The 24740-nt window shown below is 42.8% G+C and overlaps 1 protein-coding gene across 1 annotated transcript in view; it reads left to right on the plus strand.

Annotated features, from left to right (window-relative positions):
- The window catches only part of LOC126236303 (uncharacterized), a 451155-nt gene that overhangs the window by 159648 nt on the left and 266767 nt on the right, over positions 1 to 24740 (plus strand). Inside the window, exons 11-14 of the mRNA XM_049945503.1 lie at positions 3671 to 3864; positions 16022 to 16149; positions 16785 to 16922; positions 24005 to 24148. Of these exons, the coding sequence (XP_049801460.1) occupies positions 3671 to 3864; positions 16022 to 16149; positions 16785 to 16922; positions 24005 to 24148 (604 nt within the window). The remainder of the gene's footprint in view (positions 1 to 3670; positions 3865 to 16021; positions 16150 to 16784; positions 16923 to 24004; positions 24149 to 24740) is intronic.

A 24740-nucleotide genomic window follows, 5' to 3' on the forward strand; every position in this document is an offset into this window, starting at 1 on the left:
ATAGTTTACACCAAAGTTTGCTGATGCACTAGTGATAAGTGAAAACTGAAAATATGTAAATTTAATGGTGCAGAAAAAAGATATTTCCATGAGACACTGATAGCAGGAAGTAATCCTAATGATTGAAAGTTTTATATGGAGGACAAGGTGAGAACTGTCACATAAACATGAAAGTACAATTGTATTTGACTTACTGCAGGAATACTCTATTGATTCAAGTGTCTTAAAGTTTCATTGAGCATGACAGACATCCTGAGATGAAGTTAATGACTGCAATTCATGCAGTTGACTGAGCTACAGTTAGCTCTTATTGTAAGGTTATTGGATGAAGCATTGATCCCTGGAAGATAGACATGCTTGCAATCCTTGTTCCAAATACCAGCTGAATACTGATTCACAACTGGGCTGCCATTGTCAAACAGTCTGGTGACCACACCACAGACATACTGGTAGACCTACACTGCAGCCAGTGTGTCAGGTACTATTGTCACGAACCAGTTGCTGAAAGCAATTCTATGAGTAAGGATGCCACTTATTATGTTTCTTCTGACACACTTGTGGCATTGCTTATGAGAGCAATATTTATTGGAAAATGATTATGTATGTAATCAGCTCTGGGTATTATGGAGTGGGAAGACATAGCCTACAATTTTACAACTTTGTTGTTTGTTAAGAAACAATGAACAGTGCAAGGCACATCCAGAATGTTAACTAGCCCATTACGTTGCTATTCCTACAATGTCAGACAAGTGCGCATTTCCTGCAGGACTGTGCCCAGGTACACACTTCTTACACTTGAATCCCTCCAAAATGTAGGACAATTTCCAGGGCTAGCACAGGCACCTGACTTGTCTTACACTAAACATTTATTATGATAAGGAACAGTACACCGTTTATGTAGTGAATAAAGCCTCATTCATGTGGAACAGTTGCTTTAGAGTGCTCATTTGTCAGTTACCACTGGGCAGTGGTGCTGGTAAAAGCTACGCATTCACAAATTGTTCTGTGGTGTACTTGGGGTATTTGCCCACTCCTACCTGTGGATGCTTGGCTGAGTATACAGTTGCATAGTTTACAGTCTGGCTGCCTGACTGCTCATGAGTAATGTGTTTGCTCACACCTGCCTGTCTGCAGGGATGCCCGACTTCCCCTGGCATGGGGATTCGAGTTGGAACAGTGTGAGTTAAAGGTTATGAATAATGTCGCAAAACAGCAATTGAGATATTCTCTCAAACTGCGACTTAACTGAAATGTACTGAGATCGAGATACAGAGCATCAAACATGTTAAGCAGTTTTTTTTTTTTTTCAAACTCTTGTATATGGACTAAATTTCAGTCAAATATGAACAAAATACTGTGCTTTCAGAATATATGATGTGATAGTGTAATATGTAAGAATTATTAAATGCAGTAGTGCAGTGTCTGTATTTGACAGTGTCTATAAAGTACAATACAATGTTCCTTTGGACATACATGAATGCATGTCCGAAGGAACAGACACTGCTAATGATTTGTAGCCATATTAAATCAAGTGATGAATTTAGAACCACCACAGATATATTATCATGGTGCGGCACAAATTTTCATTTGTTTCTAGTAAATTATATAGTTGTGGTGGCCACATAATCGCAGTATGTGAATACATTTTCTGATTTAATATAATTATAAATCAGCAGCATGCATGTTTGCTGGAACATTGCAACAAACTTTACAGAACTTGTAAAATACAGAAACTGCATACTGTACTTCATGCCCAAACCTTGGCAACCTGACCAGAAAACTAAAGAAGTCTCTTCCTATGTGGGAATCATATCCTTGTGCAAGCATTGTGGGAAGCAGATACTGGGACAAATGGAAGTTTGTACACTCCTGGAAATTGAAATAAGAACACCGTGAATTCATTGTCCCAGGAAGGGGAAACTTTATTGACACATTCCTGGGGTCAGATACATCACATGATCGCACTGACAGAACCACAGGCACATAGACACAGGCAACAGAGCATGCACAATGTCGGCACTAGTACAGTGTATATCCACCTTTCGCAGCAATGCAGGCTGCTATTCTCCCATGGAGACGATCGTAGAGATGCTGGATGTAGTCCTGTGGAACGGCTTGCCATGCCATTTCCACCTGGCGCCTCAGTTGGACCAGCGTTCGTGCTGGACGTGCAGACCGCGTGAGACGACGCTTCATCCAGTCCCAAACATGCTCAATGGGGGACAGATCCGGAGATCTTGCTGGCCAGGGTAGTTGACTTACACCTTCTAGAGCACGTTGGGTGGCACGGGATACATGCGGACGTGCATTGTCCTGTTGGAACAGCAAGTTCCCTTGCCGGTCTAGGAATGGTAGAACGATGGGTTCGATGACGGTTTGGATGTACCGTGCACTATTCAGTGTCCCCTCGACGATCACCAGTGGTGTACGGCCAGTGTAGGAGATCGCTCCCCACACCATGATGCCGGGTGTTGGCCCTGTGTGCCTCGGTCGTATGCAGTCCTGATTGTGGCGCTCACCTGCACGGCGCCAAACACGCATACGACCATCATTGGCACCAAGGCAGAAGCGACTCTCATCCCTGAAGACGACACGTCTCCATTCGTCCCTCCATTCACGCCTGTCGCGACACCACTGGAGGCGGGCTGCACGATGTTGGGGCGTGAGCGGAAGACGGCCTAACGGTGTGCGGGACCGTAGCCCAGCTTCATGGAGACGGTTGCGAATGGTCCTCGCCGATACCCCAGGAGCAACAGTGTCCCTAATTTGCTGGGAAGTGGCGGTGCGGTCCCCTACGGCACTGCGTATGATCCTACGGTCTTGGCGTGCATCCGTGCGTCGCTGCGGTCCGGTCCCAGGTCGACGGGCACGTGCACCTTCCGCCGACCACTGGCGACAACATCGATGTACTGTGGAGACCTCACGCCCCACGTGTTGAGCAATTCGGCGGTACGTCCACCCGGCCTCCCGCATGCCCACTATACGCCCTCGCTCAAAGTCCGTCAACTGCACATACGGTTCACGTCCACGCTGTCGCGGCATGCTACCAGTGTTAAAGACTGCGATGGAGCTCCGTATGCCACGGCAAACTGGCTGACACTGACGGCGGCGGTGCACAAATGCTGCGCAGCTAGCGCCATTCGACGGCCAACACCGCGGTTCCTGGTGTGTCCGCTGTGCCGTGCGTGTGATCATTGCTTGTACAGCCCTCTCGCAGTGTCCGGAGCAAGTATGGTGGGTCTGACACACCGGTGTCAATGTGTTCTTTTTTCCATTTCCAGGAGTGTATCTCTAAGTGAAAAGTGAAGTATGCTCAGATAGCTGAAGTGCTTAAGGTGAGTTTGAGCCTCGGTCCGGCACTTTTTTTTTTTTTCCCCAGTAAATTGTATAGCTGTGGTGGCCCTTGTTCACAGTTTGTGAATACATTTCCTGGATTACTAACTGCTTTGGATTTCAGTTAAGTCGTCGTTCCAGAGAACATCTCTATTGTTTGTGATTTCCCTCTCTTGTTCCATAATTGCATTGTGTGACTAATGGTGTACAACAAAAATTGTTTGTGATAGTCTTTGTAATTTATCTCGTTTCTCTGTTTTAATTAAATGTTTTCATAGGTAATCAGATCCTGTGTATTCCTTTTATAGTGACTGTGAAATATATTTATTTGTGACAGGAAGTTCTTATGTGAGAATCCTCATTATGATGAGGTACTTGCTGTCAATGTTGCTGGACAAACTGGTTTATGGGATGTTCTACATTATCTTTGTGGCCAAAGGGGACTTCAGTTTGAGGTGCTAGAGGTCCTGGCTAAGGCAGTCCAATCTTCTGAATTTTCTCAACACAATACTGTAATGGCTCCTTTTAGCTGTGAGTATTAATATGAATATATTAACTGATCTGAGAAACATTATTAAATCTTCTTGCAAGATTGTGAAAAATTTAGTAGCAAAATCTAGATTACCACACTGTGAGACTGTGGGAAATTTCTCGTAACACTATGGGAAATTTCTCATGACACTTATGTTACAGGTACTTCTACTAACTTTGTTATAGTTACAATATTCCTGATGTGTTTTCTTTCTTAATAGTAGAGTTGCTTGCATCAACCATAATGTGGAAGTAAAAATTATTGTTTTTCGTAGAGAGAAGCACATGAGTGCGTCGACAGAACTCAGAACATTCTTTTCTTTTTAGCAGTTTTCATTGATCGATTTTTAATGTTGTGTCTGTCATACATAATGTTTCTTGTAGCGGTAATGTTTTTTTACAGATGAAGCTTCAAATACACTGGTTCCCACATATCAAGAAAAAAATACAGTAACATGAAATTGTATGTGTGATTTGTGAAGGAAGTTAACCAAAGTAGAGAAAATAAGACTTGCTATAAGTTAAACATGGAGAAACTGACTCACTCAAAGAAATGATTCTGACGTCCTCTATTGTGGTGTAAGCACTTTTTCTTCTTGCTGCATATGACAGAGCCTGGTATGAGAGCCCAGGGTAATGATGGTTACTCTGCAAAAGAGGGTTCCAGCTGCCTCAATTCTTGACTTCAGCACATTTTTCAGATCCTTTTTGTGAGATATTCCAGTGCCAATACAGTGTGTGTTATATCACTGTGCATGTCTATTCAAGGGACTTAGAGTATTGTTAGAAAGTATACTGTTCCATTTAAAAGAAAAAAAACATGCTTCCTTCAATATGTTGGTTGATATAAGTGTTAAGAATATATACCATGCAAGTAAATTACTTAGTACTCAGCGTACTGTCATTTGCTGAAACCTGATTCAGTACTTTGAACTATTCACAAAACTTGAGGGGTATTATGTCTTAGAGCCTCCTTGTATGTACTCAGTGTGAGAACTGCACAATATTGGAATGTCCTGGGTGAACACAAACAATAGGGGAAGGAGTAAAGATAACCACTCTCCCTGTAGTTCAAGTGTCATTTAGTAGGCAAGAACATAAACAAGATACCTAAAATTTTGGACTATGTCTTTCCTTGCAGCTACCAGCTTCAGTGCTGGGACAACAGAATTCTCTCTCTCTCTCTCTCTCTCTCTCTCTCTCTCTCTCTCTCTCTCTGTGTGTGTGTGTGTGTGTGTGTGTGTGTGTACTCGATGCTAGTGCTGGGACAACAGAATTCTCCCTCTCTCTCTCTCTCTCTCTCTCTCTCTCTCTCTCTCTGTGTGTGTGTGTGTGTGTGTGTGTGTGTGTGTACTCGATGCTTGAAATATACTCTTTATTTCTCAATGTGCGGATGATGATGCTGATTCCGCAACTGTTTTTCAATTCTGAAAAGCTGCTCTAGTTGATTTTTTAGGATTTTATTTAGTTCACACGACTGGTTTGGCCTTTATATTAGGCCATTATCAAGTGTATATGAAACTGCCAAATGCTAATACGTGATTCGATGGGCATAAATGGAACAATGGAAAATCGAGGATGGAATGTAACAATATCAGAGAAGGAAAGTTGCTACTCACCATATAGCGGAGATCCTGAGCCGCGATAGGCACAACAGAAAGATTCACACAATTATAGCTTTCGGCCCTTAAGGCCTTTGTCAGCAGTAGACACACACACACACACACACACACACACACACACACACACACACACACACACACACTCTCACGGAAATGCAACTTGCACACACATCTGCATTCTCAGAGAACTGAAAACACATTGCGAGCATTGGCACCAGTGCATGATGGGAGTGGCGACTGAGTAGGGGTAAGGAGGAGGCTGGGGTGGGGAGGGGGGAGGGATAGTATGGTGGGAGTGGCAGACAGTGAAGTGTTGCAGTTTAGATGGAGGGCAGGAGAGAGAAGGTGGGGAGGGGGTAAGTATCAGAACGGAGAGAAATAAATAAAAAGAAATTAAAAGACTGGGTGTGGTGGTGAAATGACGGCTGTGTAGTGCTGGAATGGGAACAGGGAGGGGGCTGGATGGGTGAGGACATTGACAAATGAAGGTTGAGGCAAGGAGAGTTACAGGAACAAGGAATGTATTGCAGGGAAAGTTCCCACCTGCACAATCCCCAAAAACCTGGTGTTGGTGGGAAGAACCCCAGGCTGCGAAGCAGTCATTGAGATGAGGGATATCATGTTCGACAGTGTGTTCAGCAACAGGGTGATCCACTTGTTTTTTGGTCACAGTGTGTCAGTGGCCATTCATGGAGACAGACAGCTTGTTGACTGGTTTCACAGGTAGCCCTGCCTTCGATGGGATAGGTGATGTTAGTGACCGGACTGGAGTAGGTGGTGGTTGGAGGATGTATGGGACAGGTCTTGCATCTAGGTCTATTACAGAAGTATGAGCCATGAGGTACGGGATTGGGAGCAGGGGTTGTGTAAGGCTGGATGAGTATATTGTATAGATTCGGTGGACGGCGGAATACCGCGGTAGGAGGGGTGGGAAGGATAGTGGGTTGGACATTTCTCATTTCAGGACACGACGAGAGGTAATCGAAACCCTGGTGGAGAATGTAATTCAGTTGCTCCAATCCCAGATGGTACTGAGTTACGAGGGGAATGCTCTTCTGTGGCTGGACTGTGGGACTTTGGGAGGTGGTGGGAGACTGGAAAGATAAGGCAAGGGAGATTTGTTTTTGTACAAGGATGGGAGGATAATTACAGTCAGTGAAGGCTTCAGTGAGACCCTTGGTATATTTTGAGAGGGACTGCTTGTCACTGCAGATGCGAAGACCACGGGTGGCTAGGCTGTACGGAAGTGGTGACTTGGTATGGAATGGGTGGCAGCTGTCGAACTGGAGGTATTGCTGGTGGTTAGTAGGTTTGATATGGACCGAGGTACTGATGCAGACATCTCTGAGGTGGAGGTCAGCATCTAGGAAGGTGGCTTGTTGGGTTGAGTAGGACCAGGTGAAGCAAATGGGGGAGAAGTTGTTGAGGTTCTGGAGGAATGTGAATAAGGTGTCCTCACCTTCAGTCCAGATAGCAAAGATGTCATCAGTGATTCTGAACCAGGTGAGGGGTTTAGGATTCTGGGTTTTTAAGAAGGATTCCTCTAGATGGCCCACGAATAGGTTAGCATAGGATGGTGCCATGCGGGTGCCCATAGCCGTACTGCAGATTTGTTTGTAGGTAATGCCTTCAAAGGAGAAGTAATTGTGGGTGAGGATGACCATGACCAACTATATCCTCACCCACAATTACTTCTCCTTTGAAGGCATTACCTACAAACAAATCCGCAGTACGGGTATGGGCACCCGCATGGCACCATCCTATGCTAACCTATTCGTGGGCCATCTAGAGGAACCCTTCTTAAAAACCCAGAATCCTAAACCCTGCGTGGGGTTGTTGTTGTTGGTGAACAATCATCATCACAGTGTTGGAGCTGCAGAAATTTACCCTAAAAACATCTTTGGGGGTTTGCCCCGGTTCGCCATTTTTTGACAAGTGCACCGTGTTGATTTTGGGTATTAACTGGAACTGTTATTTCAAAGTGAAAATGAAGCTTAAAAGCAATAATGCCAATAAGTAATTCGTTGATTCTTCTTTTCAAACACTACATTATACAATGTTCTAGTGAAACATCATAAAAGTTACAGGTAAGCAGTAAAAAACAGAGTTACTGGAACACTAAATTTTTTACCCCACCTAAGTTTTTACCCCACCTAGGTTTTTACCACTGTCTACCCTAATTTCCAAGGTTTGTTACTTTAGCACACACTTTCAGGTGTTGATCTTTTTGTATTTGCCATAGAAGCAAGTGTTAAAGAGAAAAGAAAATCTTCGAAGAGAAATTTTCCTGTATCTAAAGAGAGAAAGGGATAAAAGACATAGTACATGAAGATATAAGATACAGGGTGACAGTTATTGAGCTATATGAAATAAAATTGTCATAACTTCTGAATGGTTTGCATTAGAACGTTCAAACTACACAGTTGGCTGCAGGGCATGATTGGAATCAGTATACACAGAAGGGTTTGGTTTAGCAACAAAGCCCATTTTCATTTGGATAGGATGGTCAATAAACAGAATTGGCGCATTTGGTTGACTAGTCATAACCTAAATCCAATATGTGTAATGATGTTGAATAAAGTTTGTGAACACCATAGTTTGTAACAAATTTATTCTTTTTTCATATAGTTCAGTAATTGTCACCCTGTATATTTGCAGTCTTGAGTTTTGTTTATTGCACTACAGGAGAGGAACGGATAATTTTGGATATAGTGCATCTTTGGAGAGATAAAATGGTTGTACATTTTTGCCCCCTCCCCCCTGCCTCCACACACACACACACACACACACACACACACACACACACACACACAAAGCCACCACCACCTTCCCGATGCTGTAACCCATCTGGGACAAGTAACGATCTTGATGGGAGAGGGTGGTGAGGACATAAAAATTATGTGGGTTTGGGAGAAAGAAGAGCAGCAGTGAAATTGGTTAGGAAATATTATACAAGGTTGACAGGGGAAACAACTGACATCTATGCAGATAAGGTGAGGAGCTGGAAATGGGGCCACTAAGAGAAGTGCCTCAGGGGCTCAGCATTCGTTTGCTATGTACATGCTTAGCAACTCCGGGGTTTCTGAGCTGGGGGATGGTGAGTGCTGCCAGTCCTCTGTTATCATAATCTCTGGGAACACTTCAGCGACCATTGTGTGGTGCAGCGGTGAAACATCGTGTGTCACAGGGAACGGGGATTTCGGCTTAACCACTTGAACCACTTGTATTGCAAGGTGGTAAAACCACTTTAAAAAAATAACCTCAATCTCAACATGCGTTGCGCACTGATGAGATGTATGGCTGTTTGGCTGTTTAAGAGAAACAGTCACTAGAGGGTAATCTCTGGGGAGCCTGTTGCACCTCAGTTGAATAAGGTTTTGCACAAGCATAGCTCTGTCTGGGTGGACTTCCTTCCTTAGCTGCTAGTGAGAACATTGTGAAACGTAACACTCATGTTTCTACTCCCAGTGGTTTGGGCGAGCTGTTGGATAGTATAAAAACCCAAAATCCTAAGAAACTTTGTATGCTAGTCCATGTGGACCATAGCTGAAATTCAGTGATAGTATTCACAGTAACAGACCACATTCTGTGATAGACAATGTCTTTATTGTGATTAAAAGGATAGACAGTTCTTCTGGAAAATTGTTGCATTTCTGTATCCTTAAAGCTCTGGAGGGGCTTGTAGGGTAACTCAAATCCACCAAGAGGCTGTGAAACAGTACTCTCATGCTCGATACCATGTAGGCTCCCCAAGTGCAGAAGCTGCTGAATGCCAAGTTACTTGGGTCAAGTGTTTTAAGAGTTGTAAAATGCTGGGACATTATGGATGTGGATCCAAAAGAACTGCAACAGGAATGAGAAAGAGCAAAGATGACTGAAGTCTGAGATGTTATGTTTTAAAAGGGTTGACGGTAAGCTTCAGAAGTGAGTGTATTTTATCCTGATATTCAATGTGCCGAAGTTGTCTGAGTATATGGCAGCAGTCTTTCTCAGCCTTAAGGTTAGACCTTATGCCTCAGAACGCTATGAGTTGTAATGGTTGGGTTATGTGTGGAAGATGTGGCATCACAGCCCATGTATATTAATTGCTCCCAGGCTCATCCACTTTGGAGCAGGGACTGTTGTGTCTTTGCTGAAGAAAAGAAGATTCAGGAAATAAGTCACCAAACATGTCTCATACTATGAGCGAAGAAGGAATTTAAGGCCACTCAGCCACCGTGTTTTATGTACCGGGTGATCAAAAAGTCAGTATAAATTTGAAAACTTAATAAACCACAGAATAATGTAGACAGAGAGGTAAAAAAAAAGAGGGTGACAGACGGCGCTGGACAGCAAAACGTCAGTGACTGCGCGTGACAATCGTGTATTAAAGGAGCTGTAATGAGAGAGAGAATCAGATGCGCCAGCAGTCGCAGCATGTTGACGTTACCTGAAAAGGCGCTTTTAGTGAAGCTGTATTATCAGAATGGGGAATGTGCTTGTTCAGCGTTACGATCCTATCGCCATAGGAAGGGGACTCGAACAGGTAAAGGTCCGTTGACAAATGCAGCTGTGGCAAGAATGATTTCGAAGTTCGAAGCCACGGGTTGTTTAGACGATAGACCTCATAGTGGCCGACCGAGCACAAGGTGTAATGCTGCTGAGACAGTTCAGGAAGAAATGGAGACTATAGCGGGTTTGTCTATGCACGGGGAAGTCTGTGCTCGTGCAGTCGCACGTCGCACCGGCATTCCATACACTACTGTTTGGTTGGCACTGAGGCGTACCCTCCGATGCTATCCGTGCAAAATCAATCGGCATCATGAACTGTTACCTGGTGATTTAGTGAAGCAGAGGGCATTTGCGGTGTGCGCGTTTCAAAAGATGGCGGAAGGTGACGATTGGTTGAGTAATGTGTTGTGGACCGACGAAGCTCATTTCACACTCCGAGGGTCTGTCAACGCCCACAACTGCAGAATTTGGGCTACCAAAAATCCTAGAAGTGTCGTGGAAACTCCATTGCATGACGAGAAAGTCACGGTATGGGTTGGATTTACCATATCTACCGTTATCGGGCCTTTTTTCTTTGAGGAAATGCGTGATTCTGGTTTTGTAACTGCTACCATGACGGGTGAGAGGTACGCCGATATGTTACAGAATCGCATCATCCCCAGCCTTGCTGATAAACACCTGCTGGAATGTACGATGTTTATGGCGCTCCACCCCATGTTGCTAGATGCATGAAAGATCTCTTGCGCGCGTCGTTTGATGATGATCGTGTGCTCAGCCACCACTTTCGTCATGCTAGGTCTCCCAGGTCCTCAGACCTCAGTCAGTGCGATTATTGGCTTTGGGGTTACCTGAAGTCACAAGTGTATCGTGATCGACCGACATCTGTAGGGATGCTGAAAGACAACATCCGACGCCAATGCCTCACCATAACTCCGGACATGCTTTACAGTGCTGTTCACAACATTATTCCTCGACTACAGCTATTGTTGAGGAATGATGGTGGATATATTGAGCATTTCCTGTAAAGAACATCATCTTTGCTTTGTCTTACTTTTTTATGCTAATTATTGCTATTCTGATCAGATGAAGCGCCATCTGTCGGATATTTTTTGAACTTTTGTATTTTTTTGGTTCTAATAAAACGCCATGTCATCCCAAGCATGTGTGTCAATTTTTACCTCTCTATCTACATTATTCCGTGGTTTATTAAGTTTTCAAAAATATACTGACTTTTTGATCACCTGGTACTTTTTGTCTTAGTATTGAAGCAGCCTATCCATAGGGTCAGTGTCAGCACTCAGACTATGATGGTTGAGCAAGACACATCTACCACCACATGTAAATGCAGCTGCCAGTCTGGGCCACTGGTCCCACAGCCCAGCCTTCCTATCGCTGAAACATTGAAAGATACTGAATGTAATGTTGGCCTAGATAGCAAACCCCCATGGAAGACATCAGAAGTGACACAGCAGAGTGCTCCTGTTATATTGGCCTTGCCACCATCCCCTAAATCCAAGCTGGGGTTGAAGGCCAACTGGCCAAAGCGATCTACTCCAGAGCCTTTGGATCATGCGACCTTGGTTTGACGGATTGGACGATGATCATGCCATCGCTGGTATGGATGTCAAAGTTTGCATAAGGGAACCATTGTGTTCCTCAAGTGACCCCCCACCCTCCCTACCACGAGTCACCCCATCATTGCAAAGCTACAAGGGGAAAGATAGAGGAAAACACCACTGTTTAAATGGCTTCCATACTGCAGTGGAATGTGAATGATTTCTGGGCACATGTGGAGGAACTGTGCCTATTAACTCAGGGTAGAGCAATGTCTCTCTGTATTCAAGAGACATATTTTAAATTCTCCCTCGCCCCTCAGCTATGCTGCTACATTATCCACAAGAAAGATGACCTCAGTAGAGAGAGCTAAAAGAGGAGTGGCTATTTTTGACAACAGTGCATACAACTCCTCGCTTCTCCCCCTCACAACCAACCTACAAGCAGTTGCAGTATCAGTAAATGCATGTCATCAGTTGACAATATGTTCACTATACCTGCTCTCACATGAGGTGGTCTACGAAGAGGCTCTCTGTGACCACCTTACTCAGCTCCCCCAACCCTTCATCCTGTGTGATGATTTAAATGCACACAAATTGCTTCGGAGCTCTCCAATCTCGTGCCCTTGATGTAGAGCACTTGGTAGCCTTCTCTTGTCCTCAAATGCATGCTTGTTGAACTTGGGGCAGAAGATACACTTCAGCACTGCTTCAGGGTCATTCAGTGCCGTCAGTCTCTTGCTGTATTCTCTAGCCCTCGCACACAATGCTCAGTGGGGAGCGGTTGATGACTTATATGCGAGTGACCTCTTCCCATGTGGATTCACCTGCTGGAAAGAGTGGTGCCTGAAAGATATCCCCCACAGTGAATGCTTCATAGAGGAGAATGGACATTTTACAGCCAACTCGTTGTGTTTGAATATGACAGTGTCAAGAATGGATGGATCATATTACCCAAATGAACCACCACTCCGCTGAAGCTTCCATTCTGCAGTCTTTAGGCCAGCTGGAAAGGCAAGTTGTGCCTTGGTGGAGCAAACAATGCCACATTGCAATCTGGTCCAGGCGGGCAGCTCTGTGTCAGTTCAAGTGATGGCCAACTGAAGATAACCTTGCAGCCTTTTGGGTAGTGAGGGTGAAATGTCGCCGAATTATTAGGGAGAGCAAAAGGAAATCATAACAACCCATTATCATGTGCTACAGCACCTTACAGAGTGCAGCACAGAATTTCTCTTTGTGCTTTGTAGTGTCATTTGGGTGTCAGGTCACTTTAGCGATTGGCGAGAGGCAACCCGGGAAAGACCACACATGCCCGAATAGTTATCATAGTGTTGCCCTCAGTAGCTTTGTGGGGAAGACGATGGGGCGGATGGTCAACTGCCACCTTGGCTGGATCTTAAAATACAGGCAGCTCCTTAGTCACTTTCATTGTGGGTTCTGGAGGTATTGCTCCACCTTTGATAACCTGGGCTTCCTGGAGGCGGCTGTACAACAAACTTTCCTGTCGCTGGCATCACCTTGTGGCTATGTTTTTTGACATCAAGAAGGCTTGTGATAATACTTGGAGGCATCTTATCCTCAAACAGCTCCACAAATGGAGTTTTCATGGATGTCTTCCCATTTTTATTTGGTCCTTCCTCTTGCCACAGTGTTTGTTTTGGGCAGGAGAATGGTGTCCCTCATGGTAGTGTTTTAATCATGACTGTCTTCGCCATAGCTGTTAATAATATTACATCAGTAGTTAAATATCCTATCCAGTATTCCTTGATTTCTAAGTGTCTTTTGTTTCTTTTCCAGTCTTGCAATGACAACACACCAATTGCATCTAACTTTCAACAGTTTGAGGAATGGGCAGAGAAGATGGGCTTTGAGTTTTCAACCAAGACATCTTTGTGCGTTCCTTGTAACTGTTCATGTTCTGTTTTAATCCTTCCTCATTTGAAGAGGAGGGATGCTGTTCTTAAGTTTAAAGATGCAGTGAGGTTTGTGGGCTGCACGTTTGACTTGAAATTTACTTGGTTGCCACACCTTAGTAGCACTGAGTACTTTAAAATGTGTTAGCCAGAATTCATGGAGGGCAGACAGGACTTGTTTGCTCAGATTTTACAGGGTCTTCGCACGATCTTTACCTGATTCCAGGGGCACAGTGTATGGGTCTGCAAGACCAACTTATTTAAAGATATTGGACGTGGTGCAACATGAAGGGATTTGCCTAGCTATAGTGGCTTTCCGAATGAGCCACATGTTGAGCCTCTGTGCTGAGGCTGCTGAGCCGCCACTTCACATCAAATGATAGCTGCTCATTGTGTGATATGCATATAAAATGCTGTCCACACTATGCACATCTGCATACGATACCACTGATTGGCCTTCAGAGGCCCAGAATTATTTTAGATTTGATAAATGTAAGAAAGATTGGACTCCCAATTTCATGTTTCAATCTCTGTTTCTTTAACATTTTAGATAGGCATCACAGTTTAACAATTGTGGCGCCTGAGAAGACAAGTCCCTTGGCTGTTCCGTTGCCTTCCCTGACTATCTTCAGGACTTGCCTTCCCCATAGGCATATAGTGTTTTCTGTAGAACTCCATGCGATCCTGAAGGCACTGGAGCAGATGAGGTGTCTCCAGGGCAGACAGTTTCTCATCTGCCCCAATTCCCTTGTTGTCCTACAATTGTTACGCCACATGTACCCAGCAGAGAAACTGGTGCAGCTCATACATAACTAACTGTACTTCCTTCAGCTGCGGGAGAAGAAGGTGTCATTCTGCTGGGTACCAGGACCCATGGGAATTTTGGGAAATGAACAGGCCAACAAAGCCATGAAGGAAGCCTTCTGGGAACATACCATTACAGAATATGCCATTTCTTCACAGGCTGTCATTTTGCTGGTGGATCACAGAGCCATGCAGTTGTGGGAGGGGCAGTGATAGACAATAAGCTATGGTTACGAAGTCAACTTCTTGGCCATGGAGAGCCTCATGCCAGTCATTCCAGCATGATGAGGTGGCCTTGACCTCCCTCTGCATTGGGAAAACTGTCCCCTCACACATGGCTTTTTACTGAAGCGAGAGGGCTGTCTGACCCGCCCCCCCCCCACCCCCCCACCCCCCCCCCCCACCAGCTCCCTGCCCCCAGTCTGTGATGCCTGTGGTGTGCAAATCAGTGTACGCTACATCTTAATTGAATAATGTATTTTGTTTTGTGACCAGCAGGCAGAAGCAAATTTAGGTTGGGACCTGCCCTCTATTTTATCTGGTGACGAGATGAGTAGGGTGAAACTTTTAAAATTTTGTGATGGGTCTGGACTCTGGCCTAAGCCTTTAGACTGGAGATTTTATTGTGTTGCAAAGTGGCCGGATCACACCCTTTTTTCCAGCAGTCAGCCAGCTGCAGGTGTCTACTGTCTTCTTTTAATACTTTCCACTGCATTTTCCCTTTTTTATCTTGTGATTTTTGTTGCTTTGTGTGTGTGAGTGTATCCAGTTTTTCAAGACTTCCTGTATGTTTTTATTTGCACTCCTGATTTTAGTCATTCTATCAACAATGTAGGAAAAGATAGATTATTAAGATGACATGTTAAGTTGCAGCCGGGCACAGTTAAAAGGCACTGTGGTCTGTGGCCGAAAGCTTATGTGTAAGTATCTATATAATTGTGCCTGTCTGCAACTTAACATGTCATCTTTATGGTAAGTAGCAATCTGTCTGTTCCTACATTGTTGATATTCCTATCTGGAGTTTCCATTGTTTGATTTATTCAGTTTATGGTATTCCTCCACACTTGTCCTATTGTATTTTATTATGGGGGCTAAAGATGTTGCTGTTATGGGCCCTCAGAACCTCATCTTCATCACCACCACCATAATCATCATCACACTAAGAGAAATGTTAATATACTAGTACAATGGGAAGGCAGAGGAATCAGAATGAGGAAAGTGACACACAAAGTAAATAAAAATCTATCAGAGATTGCAGCAAGGGAGTTGTGGTAATGAAGAGTTTATTGGAGGGATACTTGTCATTTATAAAAATAAGAAAAACTTACATTAGAGGAGAAAATTTGAGTGACACTGCCCGTGAACTAGCCTCTGAAGTCAACTACATAATGCTGAGAAGCATACTGTGCAGCTAGGTAGACCAGTTGTAAATACACTTGTGGCTTTCATGGCAAAATGAACCCTGAGCAGGACATTATGTAGATAGGGTGCCTGGCAGAATACCACTTTGGGATGCATGATTAGATGCATGGTGTTGAGTGGATGTGAGGGATATGTTTTCCACCTGTGGCTTCCACAGTCTACTGCTCTCCTCTACAAACCCATGCAGTGGTGTGAATTAGATATTAAATTATGATTGTAAAAGTATACTTCCCTCTCATCTGCTTGTTTCACTGTTGAAGAGGAAGTCAATCAAAAACCAAAGAAAATTAAGAATGTCAACGAAAATTGAGAAATGGCTGCTACAGCAAAATGTTTACTTTCATTGTTTCAGCTGCATTATGGCGCTGCTTGAGTGAACCTTCACTACTTCAAGCCCTTATATGTCGACCAATACAAGCGGGCCACCATCTACAATTTGTTAGTACACATTTGCCATACCTGGGAGAAGAAGTGTTGGAGGTAAAAATAAAAAAAAATCCTACTGGCCATTATGCACCAGCAAACTATAGCTCTTTCCAAATAGTGTTGATCTTTCAGATTGAACAAAAATACTGCAAATATTATCTCTTTTATCATGTATGCCATATCTGAAGATCAGAAATATTTCACAATATTTGAATATCAAAAATATTTTAAGCTTTTGACTTATTTAATGCAAAGAGAAGGCGCAGAATTAAGATTTAACATTAATTAAATATTCCTCTACAGCTCCAAATGAGTGGTCTTGGCTTTATTGCGCATTAATGAAGTGCATGAGCTCTAAACAGAAATTCTAAGTAAGATATAAACAGAAAAAAATTCAAATGCAAGAAAACATAGGACATAATCCAGGGCTGAAATGAAAAAAAGTGTGTGTGTGTGTGTGTGTGTGTCCGCGCACCCGCGCATGTGTGTGCTTGCGTGCATGCGTGAGAGAGAGAGAGAGAGAGAGAGAGAGAGAGAGAGAGAGAGAGTGAGTGAGTGAGTGAGTGAGTGAGTGAGTGGGTTTAGGAAGGGGGGAGGTAATAGAGGAAGATAGAGAATGCAAAATAAACTCTCAAATATTTCTTTTATTATGCTATGACAAATTGTGATAGAGTATTGTTATTTTACAGAGATTGGCTGCGTTATATGATCCGTCATCACCCGTACTTTGGCCTGCTGTGACTCGACTACTATTATCCAGACAACATAAAAATTCTTGCAGCAGTTCCTACTCAGCTCAGGAATCGTTTGACATCACAGACAGTAATGTGAGTAACAGCTCCTATTTATTTCTGCAATCAAGTAAAAATTAATAGTGAATACCTGTTGGTCTAAATGTTACTCAGTATTTCCTCAGTGTATCTGCACTGTGTATGTACAGTGATTGATCATTCGTCAGGTTTCTATATCTGGAATTAAAAGCTTAATTTTATTTTTCACACTGTTCAAGCCCTGTACTACAGATTATTTTGTATGCATTCCTCATGAATAAAGTGCAGTAAAATGCAGATACAAGAATGTTTTCTTTATTGAGTGTAAAATTTTTCCTTTAAAGTAATGGGAGAATCCGTTGACATTATCTACATCTACATCTACATCTATACTCCACGAGCCACCTTACGGTGTGTGGCGGAGGGTACTTATTGTACCACTATCTGATCCCCCCTTCCCTGTTCCATTCACGAATTGTGCGTGGGAAGAACGACTGCTTGTAAGTCTCCGTATTTGCTCTAATTTCTCGGATCTTTTCGTTGTGATCATTACGCGAGATATATGTGGGCGGTAGTAATATGTTGCCCATCTCTTCCCGGAATGTGCTCTCTCGTAATTTCGATAATAAACCTCTCCGTATTGCGTAACGCCTTTCTTGAAGTGTCCGCCACTGGAGCTTGTTCAGCATCTCCGTAACGCTCTCGCGCTGACTAAATGTCCCCATGACGAATCGCGCTGCTTTTCGCTGGATCATGTCTATCTCTTCTATTAATCCAACCTGGTAAGGGTCCCATACTGATGAGCAATACTCAAGAATCGGACGAACAAGCGTTTTGTAAGCTACTTCTTTCGTCGATGAGTCACATTTTCTTAGAATTTTTCCTATGAATCTCAACCTGGCGCCTGCTTTTCCCACTATTTGTTTTATGTGATCATTCCACTTCAGATCGCTCCGGATAGTAACTCCTAAGTATTTTACGGTCGTTACCGCTTCCAATGATTTACCACCTATGGCATAATCGTACTGGAATGGATTTCTGCCCCTATGTATGCGCATTATATTACATTTATCTACGTTTAGGGAAAGCTGCCAGCTGTCGCACCATTCATTAATCCTCTGCAGGTCTTCCTGGAGTACGTACGAGTCTTCTGATGTTGCTACTTTCTTGTAGACAACCGTGTCATCTGCAAATAGCCTCACGGAGCTACCGATGTTGTCAACTAAGTCATTTATGTATATTGTAAACAATAAAGGTCCTATCACGCTTCCTTGCGGTACTCCCGAAATTACCTCTACATCTGCAGATTTTGAACCGTTAAGAATGACATGTTGTGTTCTTTCTTCTAGGAAATCCTGAATCCAATCACAAACCTGGTCCGATATTCCGTAAGCTCGTATTTTTTTCACTAAACATAAGTGCGGAACCGTATCAAATGCCTTCCTGAAGTCCAGGAATACGGCATCAATCTGCTCGCCAGTGTCTACGGCACTGTGAATTTCTTGGACAAATAGGGCGAGCTGAGTTTCACATGATCTCTGTTTGCGGAATCCATGTTGGTTACGATGAAGGAGATTTGTATTATCTAAGAACGTCATAATACGAGAACATAAAACATGTTCCATTATTCTACAACAGATTGACGTAAGCGAAATAGGCCTATAATTATTCGCATCTGATTTATGACCCTTCTTGAAAATGGGAACGACCTGCGCTTTCTTCCAGTCGCTAGGTACTTTACGTTCTTCCAGAGATCTACGATAAATTGCTGATAGAAAGGGGGCAAGTTCTTTAGCATAATCACTGTAGAATCTTACGGGTATCTCGTCTGGTCCGGATGCTTTTCCGCTACTAAGTGATAGCAGTTGTTTTTCAATTCCGATATCGTTTATTTCAATATTTTCCATTTTGGCGTCCGTGCGACGGCTGAAGTCAGGGACCGTGTTACGATTTTCCGCAGTGAAACAGTTTCGGAACACTGAATTCAGTATTTCTGCCTTTCTTCGGTCGTCCTCTGTTTCGGTGCCATCGTGCTCAACGAGTGACTGAATAGGGGATTTAGATCCGCTTACCGATTTTACATATGACCAAAACTTTTTAGGGTTCTTGTTTAGATTGTTTGCCAATGTTTTATGTTCGAATTCGTTGAATGCTTCTCTCATTGCTCTCTTTACGCTCTTTTTTGCTTCGTTCAGCTTTTCCTTATCAGCTATGATTCGACTACTCTTAAACCTATGATGAAGCTTTCTTTGTTTCCGTAGTACCTTTCGTACATGATTGTTATGCCACGGTGGATCTTTCCCCTCGCTTTGGACCTTAGTCGGTACGAACTTATCTAAGGCGTACTGGACGATGTTTCTGAATTTTTTCCATTTTTGTTCCACATCCTCTTCCTCAGAAATGAACGTTTGATGGTGGTCACTCTGATATTCTGCGATTTGTGCCCTATCACTCTTGTTAAGCAAATATATTTTCCTTCCTTTCTTGGCATTTCTTATTACACTTGTAGTCATTGATGCAACCACTGACTTATGATCACTGATACCCTCTTCTACATTCACGGAGTCGAAAAGTTCCGGTCTATTTGTTGCTATGAGGTCTAAAACGTTAGCTTCACGAGTTGGTTCTCTAACTATCTGCTCGAAGTAATTCTCGGACAAGGCAGTCAGGATAATGTCACAAGAGTCTCTGTCCCTGGCTCCAGTTCTGATTGTGTGACTATCCCATTCTATACCTGGTAGATTGAAGTCTCCCCCTATTACAATAGTATGATCACGAAACTTCTTCACGACGTTCTGCAGGTTCTCTCTGAGGCACTCAACTACTACGGTTGCTGATGCAGGTGGTCTATAGAAGCATCCGACTATCATATCTGACCCACCTTTGATACTTAACTTAACCCAGATTATTTCACATTCGCATTCGCTAATAACTTCACTGGATATTATTGAATTCTTTACTGCTATAAATACTCCTCCACCATTGGCGTTTATCCTATCCTTGCGGTATATATTCCATTCTGTGTCTAGGATTTCGTTACTGTTCACTTCCGGTTTTAACCAACTTTCCGTTCCTAATACTATATGCGCACTATTTCCTTCAATAAGCGATACTAATTCAGGAACCTTGCCCTGGATACTCCTGCAGTTTACCAATATTACGTTAACTTTTCCTGTTTTTGGTCTCTGAGGACGGACGTTCTTTATCAACGATGCTGATGTTCTCTCTGGTAAGCCGTCAGGTATTTTATCGTTTCGCCCAAGGGGGGGTCCCTCTAACCTAAAAAACCCCCGTGTGCACGCCACACGTACTCTGCTACCCTAGTAGCTGCTTCCGGTGTGTAGTGCACGCCTGACCTGTCTAGGGGGGCCCTACAGTTCTCCACCCAATAACGGAGGTCGATGAATTTGCAATCATTATAGTCGCAGAGTCGTCTGAGCCTCTGGTTTAGACCCTCCACACGGCTCCAAACCAGAGGACCGCGATCGACTCTGGGCACTATGCTGCAGATATTAAGCTCAGCTTGCACTCCGCGTGCGATGCTGGTTGTCTTCACCAAATCAGCCAGCCGCCGGAAGGAACCAAGGATGGCCTCAGAACCCAAGCGGCAGGCGTCATTCGTTCCGACATGTGCTACTATCTGCAGCCGGTCACACCCAGTGCGTTCAATAGCTGCCGGAAGGGCCTCCTCCACATTACGGACGAGACCCCCCGGCAAGCACACCGAGTGCACACTGGCATTCTTCCCCGACCTACCCGCTATTTTCCTGAGGGGCTCCATAACCCGCCTAACGTTGGAGCTCCCTATAACTAATAGGCCCGCCCTCTGTGACATTCCTGATGTTTCCCGTCAATTCAATACTGTTTGTGTACAGTACTTCGTAATTTGTAGTACTATGAATGTGTTTGCAAACTTTTTTTTTCCCTGCTGGAACACAAACAGGCTGTATGCAGTAGCACTTATTTAATTATACTGTTTATTGAAACTATACTTGTGTTAGGTGCTCAGGAGACAAGTCATATATTTTGGCATGAAACCAATGACATAACAAAAAAATATGTTGACATAGTAATGCTGTGAAGAACCTTATTTTTTTGTGTACTTTTAGTAAACCACTATGAAGATTGCCCACAAAGGACCTTAATTTTGCCATCAGAAATGACTATGTAGTGTAGAATGAAATAAGTGAAAACATTTTTTCTTTTGTAGGAAAGTATGCTGTTTCCTGTTTTATACAAAACATCTTCTAATACACTACCTAATCAAAAGTATCTGGGCTTCCCTGTGTAATGTGAAATTAACCACTAAATGTCATGAGAGGCAGCCCTACCAGTAAGAAATGAGTGTATTGTCCGTAGAGAAGCATAACATCATAATGGATTGGTCAGGAGAGCTCAGTGACTTTAAATGTGGACTAGTCGTTGGAAGTCACCTGAGTAACAAATCCATCAAGGTGATTTGAACCCTCATAGAGCTGCCGAAGTTGACTGTTGGTGATGTGACTGTGTGAAGTGGAAATGCGGAAGAACAACTACAGCTAAACCAAGGCCACGGAGGCCTCATGTATTGACAGACTGGAGGTGTTGAGCTTTGCAGAGGGTGGTTGTAAGATATTACATGAATTTAGCAAAAAGAATCACTCATGAGTTACAAAGTGCTACGAGCAGTCCTAGTAGCAATGACTGCAAGTAGGCAGTTGAAAAAAAGGGGGTACAATGGTCGAGCGGCTCCTTATAAGCCATGATAGTCGGTGCTAATAGACTCGTGAGATGAGATGGTATAAAGAGCAGTGGTACTGGACAGTGGATGACTGGAAATCATGGATTTAGAGTTACAATCTGCGCTATATATTGTGGCATTCGGTGAATGCCTTGAGAACATTATGTGTCATCACCTTTAATGCCAACAGTGAAGTACAGAGGAAGTTGAGTTACAGTATGGGGGTGCTTTTTATGGTTAGGATGTGACTCCCTTATTGCACTGTGCCCACCTTACTTCACTTAAGAAAATGCTAAATGCAGGAGGGCATGAACACGTTTTACAGCATAGTGTACTGCATGCAGAGAGGCACAGTTTGGAGACAGTGATTGTTTGTAACATCACGACAATGCACTCTGTTTTAAGGCAACATCCGCAGAGCGAACCCTCCCTTGTACTATTGTATAAAACAATTGGAAACAAAAATTCAGAGCAAGTACACTTTTCTAGCTTGTATCGTTAAGTAGGTGCATCTAATAAACAAGTCAGAAGGAAAGTCGCTCAATTCCTCCTCCTTGTTGCTGCTTGTTGAATTTGTGGCTCATTGAAGGTCATGGCACGCAGAAATAAACATTCTTATGCCGAGGCTGTAAGATCAGGTTTAGACGTTAAATGAACACTACTGGTTTCTGTTTCTTTCGTCTGATGTTTTATTTTCTTCACATCGTGTACAGTACTTTTTTATTTCCACATATGCTCATTGCTAACAAAATATTTCGGCCATTACCAATACCCAGCTTGACAGTTCCTCAACTCACACCAACTTCCTCCAACAACCACTTACACAGCTCAACAAGAAGAAAGATGTTGCGAGAAGTAGCAGCATATTGAGTTTACACAATTTTGGTTTTACATAAAGAGATGTTAATACACAGTAAGTTCTTTTACAAATATTGTCAGGTTATTACTCAGAATAAATTACAAAACGACAATGTAATTTCAAATGTGACTACAATTTTGAATTAAATTGGAAATATGAAAAATAATCGTTTTCTAAAAATAAATCTGATTTAGCTTCATGCTTTATTTCTGTTTATCAAATGAAAGATGATTCTGATTACAACATAAAGAGTATGGTAAATGTAGAGCTACAGTTTGTCTCATTGTATTGTATTGTGGACTCATTTGTATTGGATTCTCCAAAAGTCGTCAAAAAAGAGGTGCACTTACCAGTTGCATTACACTGTGAGGCAATGGTGTGCAGACAATAACATTCCTGAAATGCCCTGGTCTGCCCAGAATTGCAACCTGAAACTAGTGGAGCACCTTTGGAACGAGTTAGAACACCAGCCACACCTCAGACCCTAGTGTCCAACATCACTTCCTTCTCTAGTTTCAGCTCTTGAAGAAAAATGGACTGCCTATCTTGCACAGACATTCAGACACCTCTGCCCAAAGCAGAGTTCAAGCCATTGTAAAGGTGAAGGATGGAGACACACCATTATCAGTGTTGGCTATTATGTGTCCAGATACTTTTGATCAGATGATGTATATGGTACTATATTATTGGAAATTCTTTAGTGGAATATAAAGAATGGAAGAAGTAAAGGTAACAGCTTGCTGTATAGTTGAGGTATTTAGTGGTTGATAGGCACATAAACAAGACTGAAAACATTGCTGGGCTTTTGGATGCTGACCTTCTTCTACATCTATACTCTGCAAACCACTGTGAAGTGTGTGACAGAGGGTATGTCCCATTGTACAAGTTACTAGGGCAGGTTTCTGCTTATTCCATTTATGTATGGGGTGTGGGAAGAATGATTGTTTGAATGTCTCTGTGTGTGCTGTAATTATTCTAATCTTATCCTCATGATCCCAGCGGCTAATTAGCTCTGAAGGTGGACATTGTCCAAAATCTTAGCAGTGTCTTCAGTTTATGTGCCTCTAGACCACTCAGCAACTCAACTACGTGGTGTGCTGTTACCCTTAACTCCTACCTTTATTTATTTATAAGTTAATACTCAATGTAACATTTTCAGACACTAACAGACACCTAATTCATTTTATGGACTGGATATATACATATTAGCAATCAGCCTAACAGCCTTTAATAACCATTGTACAGTATGTTTCCTATGCATGAGACGTATTCAGTAACTAGCATCCATTCATTCATATATGCATAACCAGCTTATTAACATGAGACGTAATAATATATTTTGCCTACCATAATAACAAATAGGATTGATCATGTTTAGTATGAAATAATAATTTGATTTGATTTTTTTGTGTTATGGTAATACAATTTAAAGTTTGTGTACCAGGCTCATAGGCTCGCACCTTGATTATGAGATACATCAACAAGATTCGTAGTGTGTGTTTGTGTTTGTGTTTGTTTTATTGTGAAGGACAGATACTACTATTTCATGATTCATTACAGGAAGATCTCAGCATACCAATACAGAAGATGATAACTGTATTTTTGATCATATTATTATACCTTGCGAAACAACGAAACAAACATCATGTGTATTTGCCAGAGCTGATGGAGAGAATATCTCTGCATAAGGATCAGCAAACAGAGGTATGAGATTTGTAAACATCTTTTACAAAGTATGAACTATTCCCTTGGCAGTCAGTGAAGATTAATATTATACATTTTTTTGTGTACTTCTATTGGTTGTCTTTGCAATTTATTGTATTGCAGGTGGTCATTGTTGAAAGTTTTGCATCTGATCCTTTGTCCATGTGTGGATGGAGATTGAGATAAATGAAAGGGGTGATGGTAACAAGAGTGATGAGGAAGTTAGGTGATGGGGAGGGAAAGTGCTCAGATGATGTGCAGATAGAGAAGGGAACTACAGGATGAAAAAAAGCTTAGAAATGGGGGGGGGGGGTAGGTGGTGAATAGAAAAGCATAAAGTACATGAGAAGAAAGTAGATATGTAGTGTGGGAGCACTGCTATCCACTGAGTCTTTCTGTTCCACACTAAATGGTGTTGATACTGTCTTTCTTTACATCTGCATACTATTTCTCCTCTTTCATCTGAAACATACAGTTCAACACTAGTATTCAGTTCTTTTTCAAAGAATCCTGGACAAATGCCACAATGGTAACCATGGCTTGTTGAAAGAAAGCTTTTAGAAATAATGGTGTCTGAGAAGTATTGCCCAAG

Source organism: Schistocerca nitens, chromosome 2, assembly GCF_023898315.1.
Source record: "Schistocerca nitens isolate TAMUIC-IGC-003100 chromosome 2, iqSchNite1.1, whole genome shotgun sequence".
Lineage (NCBI taxonomy): Eukaryota > Metazoa > Arthropoda > Insecta > Orthoptera > Acrididae > Schistocerca > Schistocerca nitens.